We start from the raw sequence: 21,171 nt of genomic DNA, 5'->3' as shown, positions 1-21,171 counted from the left end.
TGTGGAGGGTATCCCAGGCAGTCCTCTTGGGACCATTCCACTCCTCTAGGGTTCCAGGCCTCTGAGGACAGAAGCAGACTCAAAGATTCTGATGTGGCTTAGTGGCCCTTCCCTGTTGCTCTGATGGGTGGGACCTGCCTCATCTGTGTCAATCCTGACCTCCCTCACAAGTTGGCATCTTGGAGGCCCACATGCTTAGTGATCTCTGTTGACTGTGCTTTCGAACTCTCGCATGACCAGGCCACTAATTTCCTCAGTATCTTGGGCTATTATCATAATGTCTCCAGTGCAATATTAAAATGATAAAATTTGGGCTGGAGAGTTGGCTCAGAGTTTAAGAGCATTGCCTGCTCTTCCAAAGGTCCTGAGTTCAATTCCCAGCAACCACATGGTGGCTCACAACCATCTGTAATGGGATCTGGTGCCCTCTTCTGGCCTGCAGGCATACACACAGACAGAATATTGTATACATAATAAATAAATAAATATTAAAAAAGTAAAATGTTAGCCGGGCGGTGGTGGCGCACGCCTTTAATCCCAGCACTCGGGAGGCAGAGGCAGGCGGATCTCTGAGTTTGAGGCCAGCCTGGTCTACAAGAGCTAGATCCAGGACAGGCTCTAGAAACTACAGGGAAACCCTGTCTCGAAAAAAAAAAAAAGTAAAATGTTAAAATTTTTATTGTTTTTTAAAGGTTATTTTATAAAGTCATTGTTATACACAATTGAATTAGTGTCTACATGGATAAACAGTACACAAAATGAGTATTATACCATAAAAATCCCCATACTTGCCCATCAGCGAACTACAAAGGATAGCAGCTAATTTAGTGCCTCTTCAAATACATATATTCATTCTAAAATTTTTGAGCACGGGTTCTACAACTGCAGCCATAACACGACAGATCCTGACTGTACATGGCTTTACGGAGACTGATTGGACCTATGGCAGGCGTGGTATATCATTCGTTTTCCCACAATGCTTAGTGGCTAAGAAAACCAGCACTGCTTGATCAAATACCCATTGGCACTCACTTTAGCTTTCATTCATGTTTAGACTCTCTTCAACCTTGAGCCTTAACACTGAAAGGCAGGATTATAAAACAGCTGTCTCTAGGAGCCAAGCATTGCACCACCGCCTACACCAGAGGACTCTTTCTTGCTCTGTCTTCTTTTAAGGGGGAAACTCTAAGATGCTGTGGTGTCAGATGTGTAATAATTATAATTATCCCAACTCTCAGAGAGGGACACTGGGTCATCCAAATGCCCTGAGAGACAGAGCTCATTCTCCAGTGCATATAGAAGCCACACTGGAAGGCAAAGGGGCCCAGGGAACATACGCAAGAACTATAGCAACTAATACAAAGCAATGGTCCAGTAGCCTCCCTCACCAAATCAGTTTTCGGTTTTGTTTTGAGACAGGGTTTCCCTGACTGTCCTGGAACTAGCTCTGTCGACTAGGCTAGCGTCAAACTCACAGAGATCGCCTGCCTCTGCCTCCCAAGTGCTGGGATTAAAGGTGTGCACCACCACACCCTGCCAAATCAGTTATTTTTTTTAATGCTAATGTAAGTAGAAAAGACCTAAAATATTTTTAAAAATGGAAACAGGTCTCACTATGTCACAGTCAGGAGTGAGCTCAGAATACTAGTATCTGGGCATACTGTTGCATTATCACAAATTATCCACGCTGTCTCTGGCTCAGCCACTACATTTCCTCTGCAAGCCCAGAGAAATCCAGTGGTTACTTATTGCAGCAGCAGAATAACGATGCTGGAGGGTCGCCTTCTAATCTGTATTTTCCAGAACTGGGGAGGTCTTTGCAGTCCGCTATGAACTTGCGAAGCTCTGTCTCTGGGAAGCCATTTTGCTGGTAGTGCTGCATGGGAGAAGGGAAACGTCCTCATTAACAAGGTCCTCTCCCACAGCTGTATTCAAACTCACGATGGAGCATTTGGCAACGAGCAGAAGTGATCTTTCTCCGGGCTATTTCGTCACTCCCAGGCATGTCTGTCCCACTGTGCCTGCCTCTTTCCGTCTGCTTGTACCTAGAGAGGCTTGGGAACCTTGTCCGTACCCTCTCCTGGGAAATACTCAGCCAGCTTTGTCCTAAGTGCTACAGTGTCCGCCACCAGTCTGCCCCGCAGCCCCGTGGTTCCCAGTGTGAAGGAACAGGCTTCAGGCGACAGAATACCATCCAATCTAGATGAACAGAGCCTGGTAGGAGCTGAGCAGTGAGTGTCTCTCCTCTTCCACAGGTGACCTCACAAGACTTTGCCCTTCTCAAATGTGTATTTTGTATACCCAATACCTACTGACCATTATTAGTCTAACAAAAGATTCTAAAACGTATGTAAGGGTTGGGGACATACAGTTCAATGGCACGGGGTTTGCCTGGCATATGCCAGGTCCTGGGCTTGACTCTTAGTACAGTTAACAATGAATCTTTTTAAAAGGAGAAAATAACTTTTTTTAAACATAAAGACTGAGAAACGAGACATTCAGCATTCTAGAAATTCCATTTTCCTTTGCTTTTTTTTCTATTTCACAATTGCTAAAATTGAGCTGTCTCTCTGCACAGTTCTCCTTCCTCTTAGCACTAAGCTGTGTATCACGGCTACACATGTTCTAGAACAGCATGCCCTGGCTCTTGACGAACCCACCTTAATCGTTTCATACGTGTCTGTGATGAGCGCAATGAAGAGGCTCAGAATCATGTATATGAAGAGGCTGATGAAGGAGTAGAGGTAGATTCGGCTGAACAGCCACACCAGGTAGCTTTTCTGCTGCATTTTTGCAAAGGTGGAAAACATATCATCTCCATTTATCAGAGAGAAAAGGCACTCGGAGACCCTGTTCAGAGAGCGGAACTGGGGAAAGGGGGCAAGAGAAGTTTAGTGTCTTCCATGTTCCCTCATGTGGGAGGTTTTTGTTCATTACACCATCCCAAAAATGGTCAGACCTGGTATCCCAGGTGACGCTTTCCCAACAACCACCCCGAGGTAGCCACAAGCATTTGCTTTGCTGCATAAGACATGTCTGAGCCTGCTGCTCTGTCCGGGGTCAAGCAGCTTTCTTGACGTTCCTCTGAGCTGCAGCAGCCTGACGGAGAGCAGGAAGGACAGCTCTGCTCTCTCCGTGCTGTCAGAGTCAGACTTTCCCTTCCCTTCCCCTCCTTTCCCTCTCCCTACCCTTCCTTCCCTCCCTTCCCCTTCCCTTTCCTTCCGTTTCCCTCCCTTCCCTCACCCTTTCCCTTTCACAGAAGGAAACCTTTGAAACACTTCAAATGCTTCTGCAGAGACATCCAGGTCCCAGACTCACATGGTCCTTTGTCTCATTTGGAAGCTCATCCAAACTCAAGATAATGTCTAACGTTCAAGACAACAGTTTTCACAGCAAACTTTTCAAATATTCCTATAGTGCTTTTTCCTTATAGTTGCATAGATGTATATTGATTGGTGAATTCAAATGGACTAACCAACGTCACTGGTATAATTATCTAATGTATTCCAAGCAGGATTTCAGGCAAGGGAGCAGATCAATGATGTTCTCAGGGTGCTCACATTTGACTGGTTTAGAACTACTGATGCCCTCACTCTTGGATCTAATATGTGGATGTCAATATATGACTTTCCATAGTTAAAAGCTGAATTACATAATCAAAGGACTTCATTTAAGAAGGATAACACTGTTGGCAGTTGATGGCTGTTAGCTAGGGGGGTCAGTGTGGAGTCCTGACCACACTAGCATGAATGGCCGCACACCCATGTGCCTATGGGCTGCACTAATTGGACCCATTGGGTTATTTAAAAAAGAGGACATTAGCAGTGCTGGGATTAAAGGTGGTGGCACATGCCTTTAATCCCAGCCAGCACTCAGGAGGCAGAGGCAGGCAGATCTCTGTGAGTTTGGGGCCAGCCTGGTCTACAAGAGCTAGTTCCAGGACAGGCTCCAAAGCTACCTAGAAGCCCTGTCTTGAAAAATGAACAAACAAACAAAAAAGATATGAAGTTAAAATCTGGAAGGAATTGGGAGGCATACGGTATCAAAATGATCAAAATATGCTATGTATATGTATAAAATTCTCAAAGAATAAATAAAAGTATTAATATTTTCAAAAAGATAAAACTAAATTATGTGTGGTGGCATGTATCTGCCAAGTCATCACTTGGGAGATCGAGACAGAAGGACCAGGAGTTCAAGGTCGTACTTGGCTACATATGTGACTTCAAGGCCAACCTGAACAAACAAAAATATAAATGAATAAAAAGTAGTAATCATAAAAATAGAAGCCATTGGCCTTGTTATTTGCACTTAATACTGTCAGGAAGAAGTTGTCTATCGGTACCTTGTCATGGTAAGGGCCCAGCACGATCCATCCACAAAAGCAATAGCCTAGGTAGATCATAGCAGCACAGCAACAGAACCTGATGACATTGGGCAGTGCTGCCTGGAGGGTCAGAATAAGGAGCTGTGGAAGTAAGAAGGGCATTAGAATCTCTCTGCCCTTTAGCAAAGGCAATAGAATAATTCTGATGGGTTCTGTAGGACTGCTTACATTGTACTTTGCAAAGAAACCCAGGTATCGGATGACGCCAAGCCACACAAGCATGGTCGAAGTCCCAAGAAAGATGCTACAGACATCATAACTTGTGAGACTCTAGACAGATGGAAAAGATTGGTTAAACAGCAATGTGTCCGTTGGGTCAGACATATCAAGTAGCTATGCAACAGGAGCTGCTCTAGGTATGAAAGATAAAGCAGTTGACAAACAGTTTTTTACCCTCGTGAAGTTTACACTCTAGTGCAATGTGTGGAGCATAAACGAGCATCAGATGAATACAGCCTTCAATACATTCACTAATGGTAAATGCTGAGGAAGAAGGCCAGCCAGAGAGGGAGAGAAGGAACGTGTATGAGTTAGCATTTTGAAATAGGATGAGCAGGACAAATCTCAGTGAATAAATGACATGGAAGCAAAGATCTAAAAGAAATGAGGAAGAAAATCAAGCAAAAACCTAGAAGAGCCTTTGGCACACGGAGCAGAAAATACAAGGGACCCAGCAAGAAGTGGGCAACAGATGTAGTGTAAGGCCTCATGGGTTTTGTCAGAAAAGGTCAGGGAGATTTGAGAGCCTTGAACAGGAGCGACAGGACCAAGTGCTGGCTGTGACAGACAGCAGGCTGCTGGAGGCATGAGAGGGTTCTGGGACTAAGAGCCGTTGAGTGAGAGCCGAGCCAATGTACTCTTGGTCCAGGGTGGAACTGTAAATGTGATGGGGTCATTTTCTTTTTTTTTTTTTTTTTTTTTTCCCGAGACAGGGTTTCCCTGTGTAGTTTCTAGAGCCTGTCCTGGAACTAGCTCTTGAAGATCAGGCTGGCCTCAAACTCAGAGATCCGCCTGCCTCTGCCTCCCGAGTGCTGGGATACGGGGTCATTTTCAAAGGCAGAACACATAGGATCTCTTGGGTTATGGTACGGGAGAGAGGGGATTCATAAAAGAGAGGAGCTTCATGGAATGTACTGTTTGGGGCGTGAACTCACAGAGAGTTGCCATTAACGGACACCGAAATGTCAGTGGGAGAAGTGGATTTGAACTGGAGACCGAGGGCATTCTGAAGTGGGTCTGTTCAAACTGAGAAGACATGTGGATAGTCAGAAGATGTGTGGTCAACACTTGGACATTCAGGATGCAACACAGAGACAACCAAGGAGGAGATGCAGATTTAGCAAACAGTGGCAAATAAATAGCAAAATATTTCTCTGAGTCAGGATGATAACACCAAGGCAGCGGCAGAAAGGAGCTCTCCAAGCAGGATGTCTCAAAACATTCTCACATGGGGGTTGGCGAGTGAGAGGGAACCAGCCAGGGAAGCTCTGAAAACCGGCCAGGGATCTGGAGGAAGCCTGGGTGTCAATTCAGCTAAAAGGCAATTCAACACAAACCAGATCAGCTGTGAGAAGCTACTGAGGGGAACCACGGGGCATCTGCAGAAAGGAGTCTCCACAGGGAAGTGAGGCAGCCGGGTAGGGAGGCATTCCAGAAGAACAGGGGCTGGGGGAATCAGAATCATCATGAGGGTTAATTACCATTTTTGAGATCTTTCATTCTATAAAGTGGAGCAGAGATATGGGGAAATAGGAGGGTAGAGGAACTGAGATTTTAATTTTACACAAGAAGCAAAAACAGTATGGGAAAGTTCCAGGAGAGAAAGAATTGCTGGAGAGGAGAACACGGAGCTGAAGTTATGTCCTCCACTAAGAACCTAGGGCTAGCCCCTGAGAGGCAAGTGAAGGGGCTAGCCTTGGACAGCAGCCTGAATCACTCACAGCATGAGAATATACTGACACTGGAGCAGTAAGGGGGGGCTGTGGAAGGGGTGTCTCTGTTCTGAAACAGGAAGTGACGTGGGGCAGGGAGGATGTGCTAGAGGTTTCAGAATAGAAGAAGATAGTCCAGAAAATGAAGAAAATGATGGGCACTACTAGCTCACTGAAGGAAATGATAGCTGAGGTTGGTGAAAGTAAAGAATTGTGCCTTGTATGGTGGTTTGTGCTTGTAATCCCAGAATCTGGGAGGTGGAGGCATGGAAATCAGAGTTCAAGCCCAGTCTCAGCTACATGATGAGTTTGAAGATAACCTGAGCTGTATGAGATCCTATCTCAAAAGTAAATAATAAAGAAATAAATAATTACTACAAATCCACCATCTTTTCATTGTCGTTGTTCCCTAAAGTTAAACTACTCAAACGACAGCCTTATATGGCCACAGTTGGCCTACGGTGAGCAATGTCATTCTCGAACTTAGGTCTACTTATTCCCCAGCTCCCTTTGCAGGTAGGTTTGTCTAGTCTAGTGGATGTGAACAGAAGTGATATCTGCTACTCCTCAGTTTAGGCCATGTGACATGTGACACCAGAGAGCTGCCACCAGCTGGTGTTTTCACTTCCCACGGACTGTAGCCAGTTCATGAGGCAACCCTGTGTCACTCATGAAGTCAGGATGAGCTCTTAATTTCTGAGGAGGAACTAATGAGGAGAGTTCAGGTCCCTGAAGACTGCACGGAGCCGAGGGATTGGCCACGGTAGATCCCCACCCTGACCGTTTCGGGAAAGAGAGCAAGCTGCCTTTTGACCCAGCCTGTGTGTTGAGTCTCTACCTAGGTTTACAACTAGCTGCCTAGGTGATGTGCAGTTAGTTACAACAAGTCTAGGAAAGCATAAAGTTGAGTGAGATTCATTTGAACATTTTTAAGTTTTGTTGTTGTTGTTGTTGTTTGGGGAGAAAGATTAATCTTAGACCAGATTAACCTTATTTCAAGAGAATAATAACAATGGAAAAAGTAAGAACGCAAGCATCTTTGTAAGAGGAAATAATGTAAAAATACACAGGGTCATGTGTTGACCTCACTTGCCCCAGGCCCCACACCTGGCTTCAACATTTTCTTTTAACTCTTAGCATAATTTCTTCAGTGTAGACATGGCATTTGGTGTCTGTGGCCCAGAGGGTTTGAACTCTCTTGGTCTAGCACAGAGCATTTTCTGGTCACTCGTGATTCTGACCTCTTAGTATATGAATTATGATTTTTAAAGTTCTGATTAGGAGATGTCTAGAGATGGGGTTGGAGAGATGACTTGGTGGTTAAGAGCACTGGCAGTTCTTCCAGAGGACCCAGGTTCAAATCCCATTACCAACATAACAACTCAAAAATATCTGCACCTCCTGCTCCAGGGGATCTGACACCCTCAGACAGACATGCAGGCAAAACACCAATGCACATAAAATAAAAATAAATAATTTTAAATAATGTTTAGAAAACTGCTATTATCAGTTTTGATTTAACTAAATATAAATCTCAGAAGAAAGCACTGGCTTTGAATCTCTTCATAGCTTGGAAAAGTACATTTACCATTGGGATAGCACAATTGGGAAGAACAGTTTTTTACCTTGGCTTGGATTTCCATTTTCAGAATGGATCCAACGATGGTCAGTATGTCACTAACAATAATCATAATGTACCAACCGTTGATGAACTCCATTTGATCAGAGGCAGAAACTTCCTTCTTATAGTGGAGAAGAAAGAAACTGACAAATTCCTTTAGGGAAGATGAGAAAGAGTGTGAGCATCCCTGTGGCCCAGTCTGTCAGCGGCGTCTCAGGGAGCAGTGCCCTACCTGCTGAAGCTGAAGACCCCTAATCACAGACCTTGCGCAGAGGACCAGCGAGGACAAGCAGGTCAGAATGACAAAGGCATCGAAGATCATCATATAGTGGGTGTTCTTCTGAACTGGAAGACAGAGGCCATGGGGGTTCAGGGATGAGGCATTAACATGATGCTGTTGGCTTCTTTTTACAATGATTTAGATAATTCAAGCATTTCAGAACGACAACCAAAAAAAAAAAAAAAAAAAAAAGAACTTGTGAGAAATCTTCCCATTAGTGTTTTTTAAAAAGCTGAGGGACCTTCCCTTTAAAGAAAGATAACACTCTCAACCAAAGGTCTTTAATTATCAGTTTGTGGTCCTTATGCTGAATGAGTGCTCCTGGCTGGGTGTGGTGGTGATGCCTCTAATCCCGGCACTTGGGAGCAAGAAGCAGAACCATGACCAGAAGGTCTAGGCTACCTTGAATTATATACTAAGTTTGAAGTCAGCCTAGGCTACATATAGTGAAATCCTTTCAAAGAAAATCAATCAATAAATAAGCCTTTCTACATTGCTTGTTAACATACTTAGCCAGGTATAAAATAATCATTAAGCACCCCTATGTACCTGGTACTTTTCTAGGTACTGGAAGACAGTGACGAACAAAACAGATGAGGCCCCTGACCTATCGGGAACATCTACGACAGCAAGACAAGCACAGGAACAAGCAGGTGCGTGGACAAACGTGCAGATGGAGTGAGACGAGGAAGATAAGTCACAACTACAGATTCTGCCCAGCCACTGTCTCCTGACTCCGTTCTGAGCACTTTGTGTGCACAGAGTCTCACAACAGAGTGCACAGAGGCTGTGGGGACTTCCCCCACGTTGCAGTGAGAAGCTGAAACACAAAGGGTCACATAATTTGCCTAGGTGACACAGCAAGTGGCCCAGTTGGCACTCAGTCCTTTACCACCTGCTCCCAGCACCTCCCACTCTACATCAGGGTCCTTTTATTTTGTTTTAGTATCACTAGGAGATGTCCTCAGCTCTTGCTATAAAACTCCTGACCCTTGCTCTAGAGAAATTTCCAGGAATCCGTAAGGATGACCTCAGCTAAGACCATAAACAATAGAGGAGAGGGGGCCCGAACTGGCCTTGCCCTGTAGTCAGATTGATGACTATCTTAAATGTTACCATAGAACCTTCATCTAGCAACTGATGGAAACAGAGGCAGAGACCTGCATCAGAGCACTGGACTGAGCTCCCAAAGTCCAATTGAAGAGTGGGAGGAGTGAGAATATGAGCAAAGTGGCCAAGACCATGATGGGGACATGCACTGAAACAGTCTACCTGAGTTAATGGGAGCTCACCAACACCAGCCAGACTGGGAAGGAGCAAGCATAAGACGAAACTGGTCCCTCTGAATGCCATTGACAGTTGCATGACTGGGGCAGACTGAGGGGCCACTGGCAGTGGCACCAGGATTTATCCCTACTGCATGTACTGGCTTTTTGGAAACCTATTCTCTTTGGATGGATACCTTGCTCAGCCTAGATACAGTAGCGAGGGCCTTGGACCTTCCCCAAAGCAATGTGCCTTACCCTCTCTGAGCAGTGGATGGGGTGGGAAGGTATGTGGAGAGAATGGGAGGAGGAGAGGGCGTGGGAACTTGGATTGGGTATGTATAATGAAAAACAGATAGTTTGTTTTCCTTTTAAAAAAAACAAACAAACAAACAAACAAAACTACTGTCCCAGAAGCACTGGGTTGCTAAGTCCTCCAGATAAGGCTAATGTTTCAGAGCTAATGCTGGAGAAGGATGCCAGGAAAGAGGTCGCAGCAAGGCTTTAACTGAGCCTTGGGTGACTAGAAATGACCAGCTTTGCCAGGCTTGGTGGTGCTAAAGTCCCAGAACGTAGAGGCCAAGGAAGTCTGAGGGCAGCCTGGGCTAGGTAGGGAGACCCTGTTTAAAGAATGGAAGAGGATGAGGAGGAAAAAGAGAAGAGAGGAAGAGAAGAAATTTTAAAAAAAGAAGGGAAGAAGAAATAAAAATAGAGGGGAGGAAAGAGGAGGAGGGGAAAGAGGAAAGAAAGGGAGGATAAGCTTGTTTGGCCATATTAAAATCCTGGAGAATCAAAAGTGCATGGCCCACAAGACGGTGCCATTGAAGGAAGGTAGAGGCGGCAGTTGCTGGACTCACCAAGTTTATCCCCACCAGCCAGGCTGCTGGGAGCTAACATGACGGTGAGGCCATTTTAGAAAGTGCTGGAATAAAGCTAACTACTGATGTTTGCCATGTGGCCTCTAATGGCTGCCCAAATGTCTAACTCTGCCTTAGAAAGACTCTAAAACTGAGAAACAAACATTTGTGTGGCGTCCCCTGTGCCAGGGACTTCATATGCCCCCGTTTTTTCTGCATGGAATGTGGCTCACCGATAGCAAGCCAGGCTTGCCCTCATGGCCTGGTCACATAGACAAGTCTGTGGCCATGATGAAACTTGGTAACTGACAGTCTCGTGCACGGGAAGCTGTTTCAGGACTGTTGTATCCCACACACTCACCACGGTCACCTGGGGACTTGGCGACCCCGTCAGACACAGACCCCACAACAGGGAGTACCCTCTTGCTGGGCTGACGAACAATCCTTACACATTCTAGACACAGCCCAGGTCTACCGGCTGTCTTGTGTAGAGCAGAGGAACAAGTGTCTTAGCAGGTGGCCAAGACACTTCCTCTTCTCGGTAGACCCCTGAAGCTCTCGTGGGATCTGTCAGTGCCCTATGGCCTCCCATCTGCGCTGTGTGAGGGGGCCTAGAAAATGACTCTGAAGTCCTCTCCTGGCAGAATTTCCCAGCTCCTGACAGGACTCATTCTGACCTGAATTTTTGTTCATGTTTCTAGGACAGACCTTTTTCCACATTACTTCACTATTTACGCCAGATGGAAGACAGCTATGAAGATAGCGTGTCATATCTTCAAGGTCAAATCCCACCTGACTTCTCCTCCACTGTAAGAGCACAGGTCACTACACATTGCTTCTGAGCCTTGGTTTCTTCATCTGTGATTGTAAGGATTCTGCTGCTCATTGAGATATCTAAAAATACTAGCATGAGGACACAGGCGTGTGTGGCCGTTAGTGCAGAACTGAATGTGTAGCTACGTAAGGAGCAAGCAGGCGAGGACTTGTGGAGAAGGCAAAGAGCCATTCAGTGCTGCGTACTGTCTGAAACACCGGACATCTACAGCAAACCCACCTGCTTACAGCATATCGAGAGACTTGGGACTAGCTCAGTCTTTTACTTAGTGGTCCTTATGTCCTGCAGACAATAATTTAATGTTTAATTATTTAACTGCCATCCTGCAAATGAGCGGCGCTCGTTACTTACTTGATCCGGATACGTGCCAGTCTTTGCATTCTCTGATAGAAATGTCATTATCTAGACTTATTTTGATTCTTCCACTGTGGGCCTTGTTGTCAAATGTTATCTGTAAAGACAAGAAAAAGGGTCCAGCATGCATAACTAAGTTTTGGAATCAAGATGGCTCTCTGAATTCATCAGGAAGCAGTTAATTGAAGGATACAGGAAATGCTGGTCCTCATCTCTGACCAGATGGTAACTGTTAATCCCTGAAGAGTACCCCTTGATTTCTCTGTGAGTTGATAATATTAAATTAGATTTGCTATAGAGAAATTTTAGTGTCTAATACCCCATTTTAGGATGCATTCCATCCCTGAATACCTTAGCAAACAAGAGTGCCTTCCCCTTCTTTCTATTCTAGAAACTTGGGTTGGCAGGAGTTTGGACAGGTTAGCTCTGCCCCACCTTCCGGCAGAATCTTAGCAATGGATGGCTTGTTGATGTTTGGAGAAATCATGTCTGTCATTTCTGTCTTTAGACACCCCAGATGGAGAGTGTTTTGTTTTCATTCTGGGTCTAGATTTCTCCATCACTATGGTATCACATGTATTATCAAGGGCTCAGTGACAGAGTTGCTAGCCTGCCTTGCTTCTGAGAGAACCAGGTGAAAACGCTGGGTACGGACAGCACAAAGCCACAGCACAATGCCTTCTGACATCCTCCCATGTCTCCTTCTCATCCCCATGATTCCTCTAAGCAGAGAAAAGGAAGGAAAGTGGGAAAATCCATACATCTTCTTCCCTTTCCTACAAAGGAGGGGGAAAGTGTAGTCGAAGGTCCTTCGCTTATTGCTCGGCCTTAAATGAGCATCTCTCTCACCTCACTCCATCCCCATGCTCAGGGAACATCACAGAGAAGGGGGCAGAAAGACTGTAAAAGTCAAAAGATGGGGAGGGGATGCTGTGAAAAGTGTCTTCTGGACCTATGAGGCCATTGCGCTTGTGAGCACATGGCAGCTAAGACAAGACGCTCAGCTTTACAGCAGAGATGGAGGAAGGATGCACGAGACTCCACCCACCCTCAGCTGAGGAGCGTTTGGCAGCTGGTGGCTACTGGAAGAGGAAGACTCATTTCTGTTTGTGTGTGTAGCCTCTGGTAAGTTGTCCGTGCAATGGGGAATGGCTTCACACCCCTTCATACCGAGGCAGCACCACCAGGACTAAGGAGGAGGGTAAGAACAGGGCCTGGAAGAAGCGGACGGTGCTGGTGAACAAGATAAAAAATAAATTGTATTTGCCTGTGAAATTCTCAAAGAACCTTGAAAATTCTCAGAAAGTTCTGCCATTTAAAATAACTTTTTTGAAGCTTCTCCGCATAAGGAGAAGGCAGACATAGCCCAAGTAACCAAGACACAGCACAATGGCTTATCTACAAAACCTTCTGTTTCTACTGTAGCAAAAACTAAATCCTGTTTACACCAGTTTGGAAAGAATTGCTCAGACATCTCTGAAGTTGCTCGCAGCAGAAGACCAGAACATACATGGCTAAGATATGAGATTTTAAGTAACTTCATATGAGATTTTTTAAGTCACCATGTTCCCTCAAGATGGCCAATCAGCTTCTTCCCCTAGCAACTGAGGCCACTGCCATTGGCTGTGTTCACCACAGTGGCTGAAGAACACAGCCCACATCTCACATAAGGAGATGTCAGTGTCATCGATTGGGTTGAAAGTCCTTGCCAATGAGAAAGTATTTGTTCTCCACACAAGGAGCCTCAAGGACTATTGGGGACTGAGGAGGTGTCTCAGTAAAGCCTCAGCAGATGCTGAATGTCCCCAAGGAGAAAGGACGCTGATTAGGATTTAAAGAGAATATGGCAGAACAAAGGTTGTAGCATTTGAAGATGGAAGCGCTGGCTACCCAAGCACGGTATTCAGAGCCCCAGAACCTATGCGAAAGCCAAACTGACAAGGCAGCTGCCTCTGACACTTGAGAAACTAAGACTAGGGACCTCCTAGGCAAGTGGGTTAGCCAGACTAGCCAGAACTGGTGAACTCTAGATTCAGTGAGGGAACCTACTGACATGCCTCAATCGATAAAGGGGTGAGCAATCAAGGAAGGCTCCTAATGCTAACTGTGGGCCTTTACATACATGTACACACACACACACACACATATATATATACACACCCACATATGCATGTGCTCACACACACATGTGAACACACATATACAGGTGCCCATACACTACATACACACACACACACATATCCACCCACATATGTGTGTACCCACACACATGTGTGAACATACATATACAGATGCCCATATACTTCATACATACATACACACACACACATCTTGGGCCACACACTTGTGAACACATATACACACCACACACACAAACACACCCAACAAGAACTTCAGAGGTTCATACACCTAATAAAGAATCTCAGAAAACATCACATGAGACTTTTGAATGCAGATGAACCATTTTTTTCTGTTATAAATCCAACTTATTACATGCAGGAAAAGGTTAAATATTATTTTAATGAATCTTAGGCATCGATATCAGGCCCCACAGAACACACATCGAGGTGCAGAAGACAAACAGCAAGTTAGCAATATGCAGACTAGAGACAGCTGGAGCGATGTCCCGGGATGTTCAGGTAGGTAGAACATCCTATATCTACTACCAGTATATGAACATGAACCATATACCTAAATAAAATGGGTCTTCTCTAGACAGGAGCCATATTCAACAAAGCCACACTTACAGTCAGAGTAAAGTCGTAGCAGTCAGGAAGCTCCTGGTGGCGAACCGTCTGCAGATTAATGGCTTTCAGCTTAAACTGAAGCTCCACCGTCAGGAGTCTGGAAAGCAGAAGATACTTGACATGGGGGACAGACACGGGCTGAGCTGTGTACCCCTCCACACAGGCAGGGTTGTTCACCCCTCCAGCGGACAGTCGAGAACACAGGCTGAGCTGTGCGCCCTTTGGCTCTCCTCACCTGTGGAAGTCCAGGGTCAGGTTGAGCCTATTTTCTCCAGGTGTTCCGATGTCAAAGGGTTCATCTGGCTCTATCAGGAAGCATTCTGCCACAGAAAGGAACAAAACCATAAATAAAACTGCATTTTCAAAGGATGGTGGCTAAGGTCAGCTATTCGTGCTATTGCTTTTTAGTTCAACACTGTGGGAGCTTAGTATCAACACCGCCTGTCCGGGCATTCCTGTGTTTATGACATTTCTGGAGTGATTGAATATTTAGACAGACGCAAACTCTGCCTCAGAATGTCATCATTCTCCCTGTCTCTATTTCCTCTATGCCTTATCTGTTTGTTTTCCTTTTGAATTCATGAGTTATATAACAAATGGTCACAACAAAAGCTGGCACGTAAGAGTTGTACAGTTCTTCCTAAGCCATAAGAGCACCAACTGTCATTGTTTTCAGAGATGCAGTCACCACGGGGCTTAGGTATAAATCAGGGAGTTAAAAATCATAGTTCAAGGTTATAGGAGATCATCACCTGTTTCAATTTCTGGGTCAATGTCAAAGGTATCATTCCCGGGGCAGATGGTCCCTCGCTTGTAGAAGTGCTGACAGATTGCCATGGCTGACTGCTTCGTCCCCTTGTTCTCGTAAGCGTGGTTGCCAACAGAGATGTTGCGAAGCTGTAAGTACTTCATTCAAAAAAAAAAAAAAGAGAGAGAGATGGGAATGGAACAACCCAGGGCAAAGGGGGTGCCAGTCAGGGAAAAGGAGAGCCACTATAACCCTTCCTGGCCATGTCTTGAGAGGATAGGTTTCCACCTCCCTTCAGGGTGCAGACTTTCAGGAAACACACACGGGGATGCTGCATCTCAGTGAGTGGCTCTAAGGAATGGCAGCGAAGACCAGAAGGGACAGCCACGTCCAAGGAAAGCCCGACAGAGGCCTTGAACACTCAAATGCTTTGTACCATCTACTCAGGAATTCTCCAGGTTGAAATTGCCTCCTGACCACAGGCTCTCCCTATACTTCCACCCCAGAATCTTCTTTCTCACTTAGATGCAGCATCCCAGGTCATTCCTTGACTGGGAACGTAAAAATGAAGTTAAAGTTAAAGCCCCATACATCAGAAGTAAAGCCATTGCTCAGTGCTCATTTGTAGACCTTCCCTGTCCCTGGAACACGTACAATAAAGATTTTGAACCTATTACCCAACATTTTTATGTCTCTCTGACACTTCTGTCTTTATGGAGTAAGTTCATCAAGTGCCATGCTGTTGAGCACTGATGGGGGTTTGGATACGTATGGAAACGAACAGAACATGTGTCTCTCTGCTGCAGGAGCAGGTCTATACAGCAAGGGCTGTGATTTCTGTGGATTATTTAGAAAGTAATGCAGAGGTGCTGGGGCCACTGAGTGGGGAATAAGAGAAAACATCCAGATGCAGGACTTAACATGCTGAGTTTGGGCTGTTAGGTCAAACAGTTCCAACATAACAGGGCCAGTGAGACTGTGTGGGCCTTTTGGCCTTCTGTGTCCCTTCCAACAAGATCTGAGCATGCAGACATCTTGATCTTGGCCTTTCACGCCTCCAGAACGGTGAGAGGGAAATGGCTTTCGCTCACTGTTCTGACAGATTGGCAGTGAAGATAAGGGCTCTTCATGGAAAGAACATGGACACCTAGCAAGCTGTGTGGCTCCAGTGCCGGGCACAGAGTTTTGAAGACTGAGTTCAGTCCTAGTGATGAAGGTAAAGATGGTTTATAAAGAATTTACCTGGCCTTTAGTCAGGCATAGAGACTGCTTTTCAGAGGTGGAGGCAGGAGGATCAAGAGATCGATGCCAGCCTCTGCTACAAAGAGTTTGAAGTCATCTTGGGTTGCATAAGGCCCTGCCTCAAAACAACAAGAGGCAATGGACTGTTTACTTCTTGTCTCTACATAACACCTAAGAAACATAGAAACTTGATACAGTGCTCACAGATACTTAATACCTTTAAAAGTTAAATCCAGCATTGAGAGATGGCTCAGTGTGTAAAGCACTTACCACCAAATTATGAGTACCTGAGTTCAAATCCCCAAAACCCATGGGACACCAGGTCCAGTAGCTTGCATCTGTGATCCCAATTTTCCTACGGTGAGGTGAGAGAGAGAGAAAAGAAAATTCCCCAAGAAGCTTGCAAGCAGCTAGTTTAATATAAGCAATGATGAACAGAGGACTCTGATTTCAAACAAGGTAGGAGCTGAGGACTGACAACCAAGGTGTCCTCTGACCTTCACGGAAATGCCATGCCATGTCCGGTGTGCACATGCGTGCACGTGTGTGCACACACACACTTTTTTTTGAATCTCTAAACTTACCTTCATCGCTAAGTAATTTGCTATTTTCCTTCTAAAAATTGTAGGCCATGATTCTGTTTAACAACTTTATGCAGCCTTTGTCCCTAAGCTTCCTGTTCCCACTGCTAAGAACCCAGGCTCCAGAAAGACATGTTTCATCCCGGCAGCTCATGACCACTGTTTGAACAGGCTGCCTCCAGAAAGGAAGAGTCATGATTGCTCGGGAACAATGGTTGAAGGAGGGATTTAATGATTTTGCAATGTGACCTTAGGTTAAAAATAATGTGGTGGCATGCGTCGTTCATCCCGGCAGGCAGATCTCAAGGCCGGCCAGGTCTACAAAGCCAGTTCCAGGACAGCTAGGGTTGCTATACAGAGAAACCCTGTCTCAAAAAACAAGCAAATATATATATATATATATATATATATATATATATATATATATGTATACACATACGTGTATATATATGTATATATGTGTGTGTGTATATATATGTATATATATACTGATCTCAAACACATTTTTAATTTTCCCTTCACAAGACATGATTCTGAACCTTGAGAAGGTACTAATTATAGCAAGAATAGCCCAGAATGAACACTTGACCCTGGAGTATGAGAAACAAGCTTCCTTTTGTCAGGCAGATAGCCAGCATCATGGGATCAGCATCAGGCGTGACACAACAGCCTGACTTTACACAAGCTTGAAGGCCTTGGTTGTTCAAAATTAAAAACTTCATTATCTGCTCTAGGCCTCTAAAAGTATAAGCTTTGAAGACTTAATGACTACTTATAGCCAGGGTTGTGTTAGTAATTTCAAATACTGACGCTCCCGGGTCCAGTCCTAGCCCTGATTCTTCTCATTAAGTCACTGAAATGCACCCTTTCTGCTGGCTGGAAATCAAAGCTTGTGTCAATTTTTACTTGCATAATTGTTTGTTAGCAATATTTTTCAATCAATTTTTAAATATGCATTTAATTTTAGGGGTGTGTATGTATGTATGTGGATGTGCACACATGCCCTATGTAGGAGTAGGTGGTACTACTAGGCCAGAAAGACAATGAATTCCCTAAATCTGGCATTACAGGCAGTTGCGAGCTGCCTGGTATGGGTGTTGAGAAGCAAACTCAAGTCCACTGGAAGATCAACAAGTCAACAAGTGCTCTTAACCGCTGAGCCATCTCTCCAGCCCTTAAACTATATTTAAGTTACTTCTTCATAAGTCATCTCTAAGCAGAACCATTCAGCACTTGAGTGTGGGTTTCTATATAATCTGTTGTTAGCATTTCTCCAGTCTCTTCTTTCTCCCAAATAAAGAGTGCACACACTGTCTGGGTGTCTCATTGTTAGAATGCTTGCCTAGCTTGTGCGGGGTCCTGAGTTCAACCCCTAACACCTAAAACAATCAAAACCAACAGCAAATGCACACCATCGATTTACCTGGTTCACTGCGAAGAGGACCTGGTCATACACGCCACTTTGAGTGTACACTGCATATGTGTTGTGCACACCATCGATTTACCTGGTTCACTGCAAAGAGGACCTGGTCATACACGCCACTTTGAGTGTACACTGCATATGTGTTGTGCATACCATCGATTTACCTGGTTCACTGCAAAGAGGACCTGGTCATACACGTCACTTTGAGTGTACACTGCGTATGTGTCGTCCATTCGATCCATGTATCCTTTCAGGAAGAGGTGTTTGAAGGCTATAGTGTTCTCTTCCTTGAACGCTACTACCATCTGGTTGCTTAGTCCAAACAGGACCAGCTTAAAAAAAGAAAAAAGAAAGAGCAGGAGGGTGAAATATCTGAGCAGGAAAGAAATGGAGGCATGTGGTTCTGGGTCTTGGCTGGCAAGCATGCGCAAGGGATTTGGCAGGATGTCCAGAAGGCTCACGGCTTGGGGGCTGGGAGATGGCTTTAGTGGATGAAAAGTGCTTTCCTTACAAGTATGAGGCCCTGAGTTAAAATCCCCAGATCCAAAGAAAAGTCACATGAGTGCCAGCACTCCTATAGGGACGCAGAGGGGGAGACAGACGAATATCAAAAGCTCATGGGCCAGGTACACTCATGTCTGGTGTACACAGCGGGAAAACAACAGACCCGGTTGGAAGGTGAGGACAGACGCTCAACTTTGTCCTCTGGTCTCCAAAGGCATGCCATGGCGAGTATGCACTCACATTCCCATGCCCAGATGTGCATAACATACACCACACATACAGAGAGAGCAGACAGACAGACAGAGGCACAGACAGATGGGGAGAGTGAGAGAGGGAGAGAAGGACCACATTCCCATGGCCAAATGTGCACACACAAACACCTTGCATACAGAGAGAGAGCAGACAGACAGAGACATACAGAAAGACAGACGAAGGGGGGAGAGAGAGAGAGAGAGGAGGAATGCTTCCACTTCCTGGATAACAGACTAAAATAGTCCAAGACCTGTGAACAAACTAAAGTCCGAGACCTCATTAGCCAAGTCGTTTCAGTAAGACCCAAAATAAAAGCTATATTCTTTAAATTGGAGTTTGCTAAGCTGTGAAAACTTAAAAAGAGCTGTGTCACGGTGCAGCCATTAATCAAACTTGCCTCACTTCAAGTTTCTAGTCTTTTCCCCTCCCAAGCCACTTCAGGGTCTCCTTGCACGCTCACTCCTTCTGGATCAAGATGTAGGACTCTCAGTTCCTTCTCCAGCACCATGTCTGCCTGCCTGCACGTCCTCATGTTTCCCCGCCATGATGGCAATAGACTAAACCTCAGACACTGTAAGTCAGTTCTAATTAAATGCTTTCCTTTATAAGAATTGCTGTTGTCAGCCAGGCAGTGGTGGCACACGCCTTTAATCCCAGCACTCGGGAGGCAGAGGCAGGTGGATTTCTGTGAGTTCGAGGTCATCCTGTCTACTAGAGCTAGTTCCAGGACAGGCTCCAAAGCTACAGAGAAACCCTGTCTCGAAAAACCAAAAGAATAAAATAAAAAAATAAAAAATAAAAAAAAACAGTTACAATTGTCATGGTGTCTCTCCACAGCAGTAGAAACCCTCGCTAATACAGGTGTATCTTTTCTTATTTTCTCACGTCCCTTATGCATGTGGTTAAAAGTTGTCACATAAGCCAGGCCCTCCTTCTCTGCCACGCAGAGAGGCCTGCACCACACTTGTCTTGGGAGTCGCTTACCTGGACAGTCACCATTGCAATTTTCAGAATTTGTATGGCAAGTTTCCAAGGCTTCCTACCCCGAGCCCAGAACTTCTCACAGGGATTCATAAAGAAGAATTTGAGTTTGCGCCTCATCTGGTCTTCTAAGAGAAGCAGCTCGCTGGGAGATGAGCTCTGGTGAATGGTGCAGGGACTGTCATCCTGGTGAGAGCCGCAGCTGCTTCCCACCACCTCGGGACTTGCCATGGCTAGGGAGGGAACCAAACAAGCCCACTCAGTGAGGAAAGACACAATGTCCAAGGATCACCCTCAGTGAGGCAGAATAGAAAGACGGGAAAGAGGGGGAACGAGAAAGGAATGGTGTGGGCCCTGTGCTTTGAGCCTGGTTCACGCCTCTGGCCAGCATTTGCTTAATGCCTCCCTTCCCAACTCTAAACCTGCAGTTTTCTCGAACTCTCACCAGGAAACCCCCTTAGCAGGGACATATCATAATAAGCCCTTGCACAGCCCGAGTGGCTCTTGCTTTACTTTATTAGATTATAATTCCATCCAAGATCTCTCTGGAGCCACCTGTCACCCTACTTATCAAAAAGTGAGAAAAAAGGCTGTTTCCCAGAAACGCTTGGAGATGCGGCTTGAAAGCTATCAAAACAGTAGATGAGGCTAACACGAAGACGCCCACGCCCATGCATGAGGAGGCCTTACTCTTCCTTCTGGACCACCCCTTTCTCACCCTCGTGCTTTACAATGTATCAAAATGTCATCGATGAACTCCCACCCAGCTTCCTGTTAACCAATCCTAATATTTTTTTTTATCCCTATCATAGCCAAGGATCAAGTTTTCCCCAAATAGAAGTACCTGAGAGATGGCCCAAGCCCCCTGCGGGTCGCTGTGGTAGAACTGTGCCTCCTCAGACCCAAAACTACTTTAGTTAGTACGTCCAAGAAAGCCGGCAGGGCTGCCCAGTGTCCGTAGAGTTGTCCTGTGTCCCCGCACCATCTTAGCTGAACACCCATTAGCACAGAAGATACCAGTTTCTAACTGGTTTCAATTCTTACGCGAATTCTCACCTCATTGAAAGTTATCATATTTAAGGGCTGTTCCTACTAGATTGTAGGAGATTACATGTTTAATGGAATGTAAAAGATTAGATGTTTACATGTATGGTTGTATATGG

The 21,171-nt window shown here is 45.3% G+C and overlaps 1 protein-coding gene across 2 annotated transcripts; it reads right to left on the bottom strand.

Annotated features, from left to right (window-relative positions):
* Window positions 1–1,741: 1,741 nt before the first annotated feature.
* Mcoln3 (mucolipin TRP cation channel 3) lies at window positions 1,742–20,239 on the bottom strand. Of its 2 annotated transcripts, XM_038311583.1 has the most exons (12): window positions 20,012–20,239; window positions 18,436–18,603; window positions 15,030–15,183; window positions 14,513–14,597; window positions 14,278–14,374; window positions 11,528–11,627; window positions 8,172–8,284; window positions 7,944–8,093; window positions 4,556–4,657; window positions 4,346–4,468; window positions 2,661–2,867; window positions 1,742–1,876 (listed from the first exon to the last, which is right to left on the bottom strand). In XM_038311583.1, the coding sequence occupies exons 1-12, from the start codon at window positions 20,237–20,239 to the stop codon at window positions 1,742–1,744; spliced, it is 1,662 nt and encodes a 553-aa protein (XP_038167511.1). The 2 variants fall into 2 exon arrangements, with proteins under 2 accessions (XP_038167511.1, XP_038167512.1); XM_038311584.1 differs by lacking the exon at window positions 18,436–18,603.
* Window positions 20,240–21,171: the final 932 nt, after the last annotated feature.

The sequence above is a fragment of the Arvicola amphibius genome, chromosome 14 (genome assembly GCF_903992535.2).
Source record: "Arvicola amphibius chromosome 14, mArvAmp1.2, whole genome shotgun sequence".
NCBI lineage: Eukaryota > Metazoa > Chordata > Mammalia > Rodentia > Cricetidae > Arvicola > Arvicola amphibius.
This window is presented reverse-complemented; position numbering and strand designations above follow the sequence as displayed.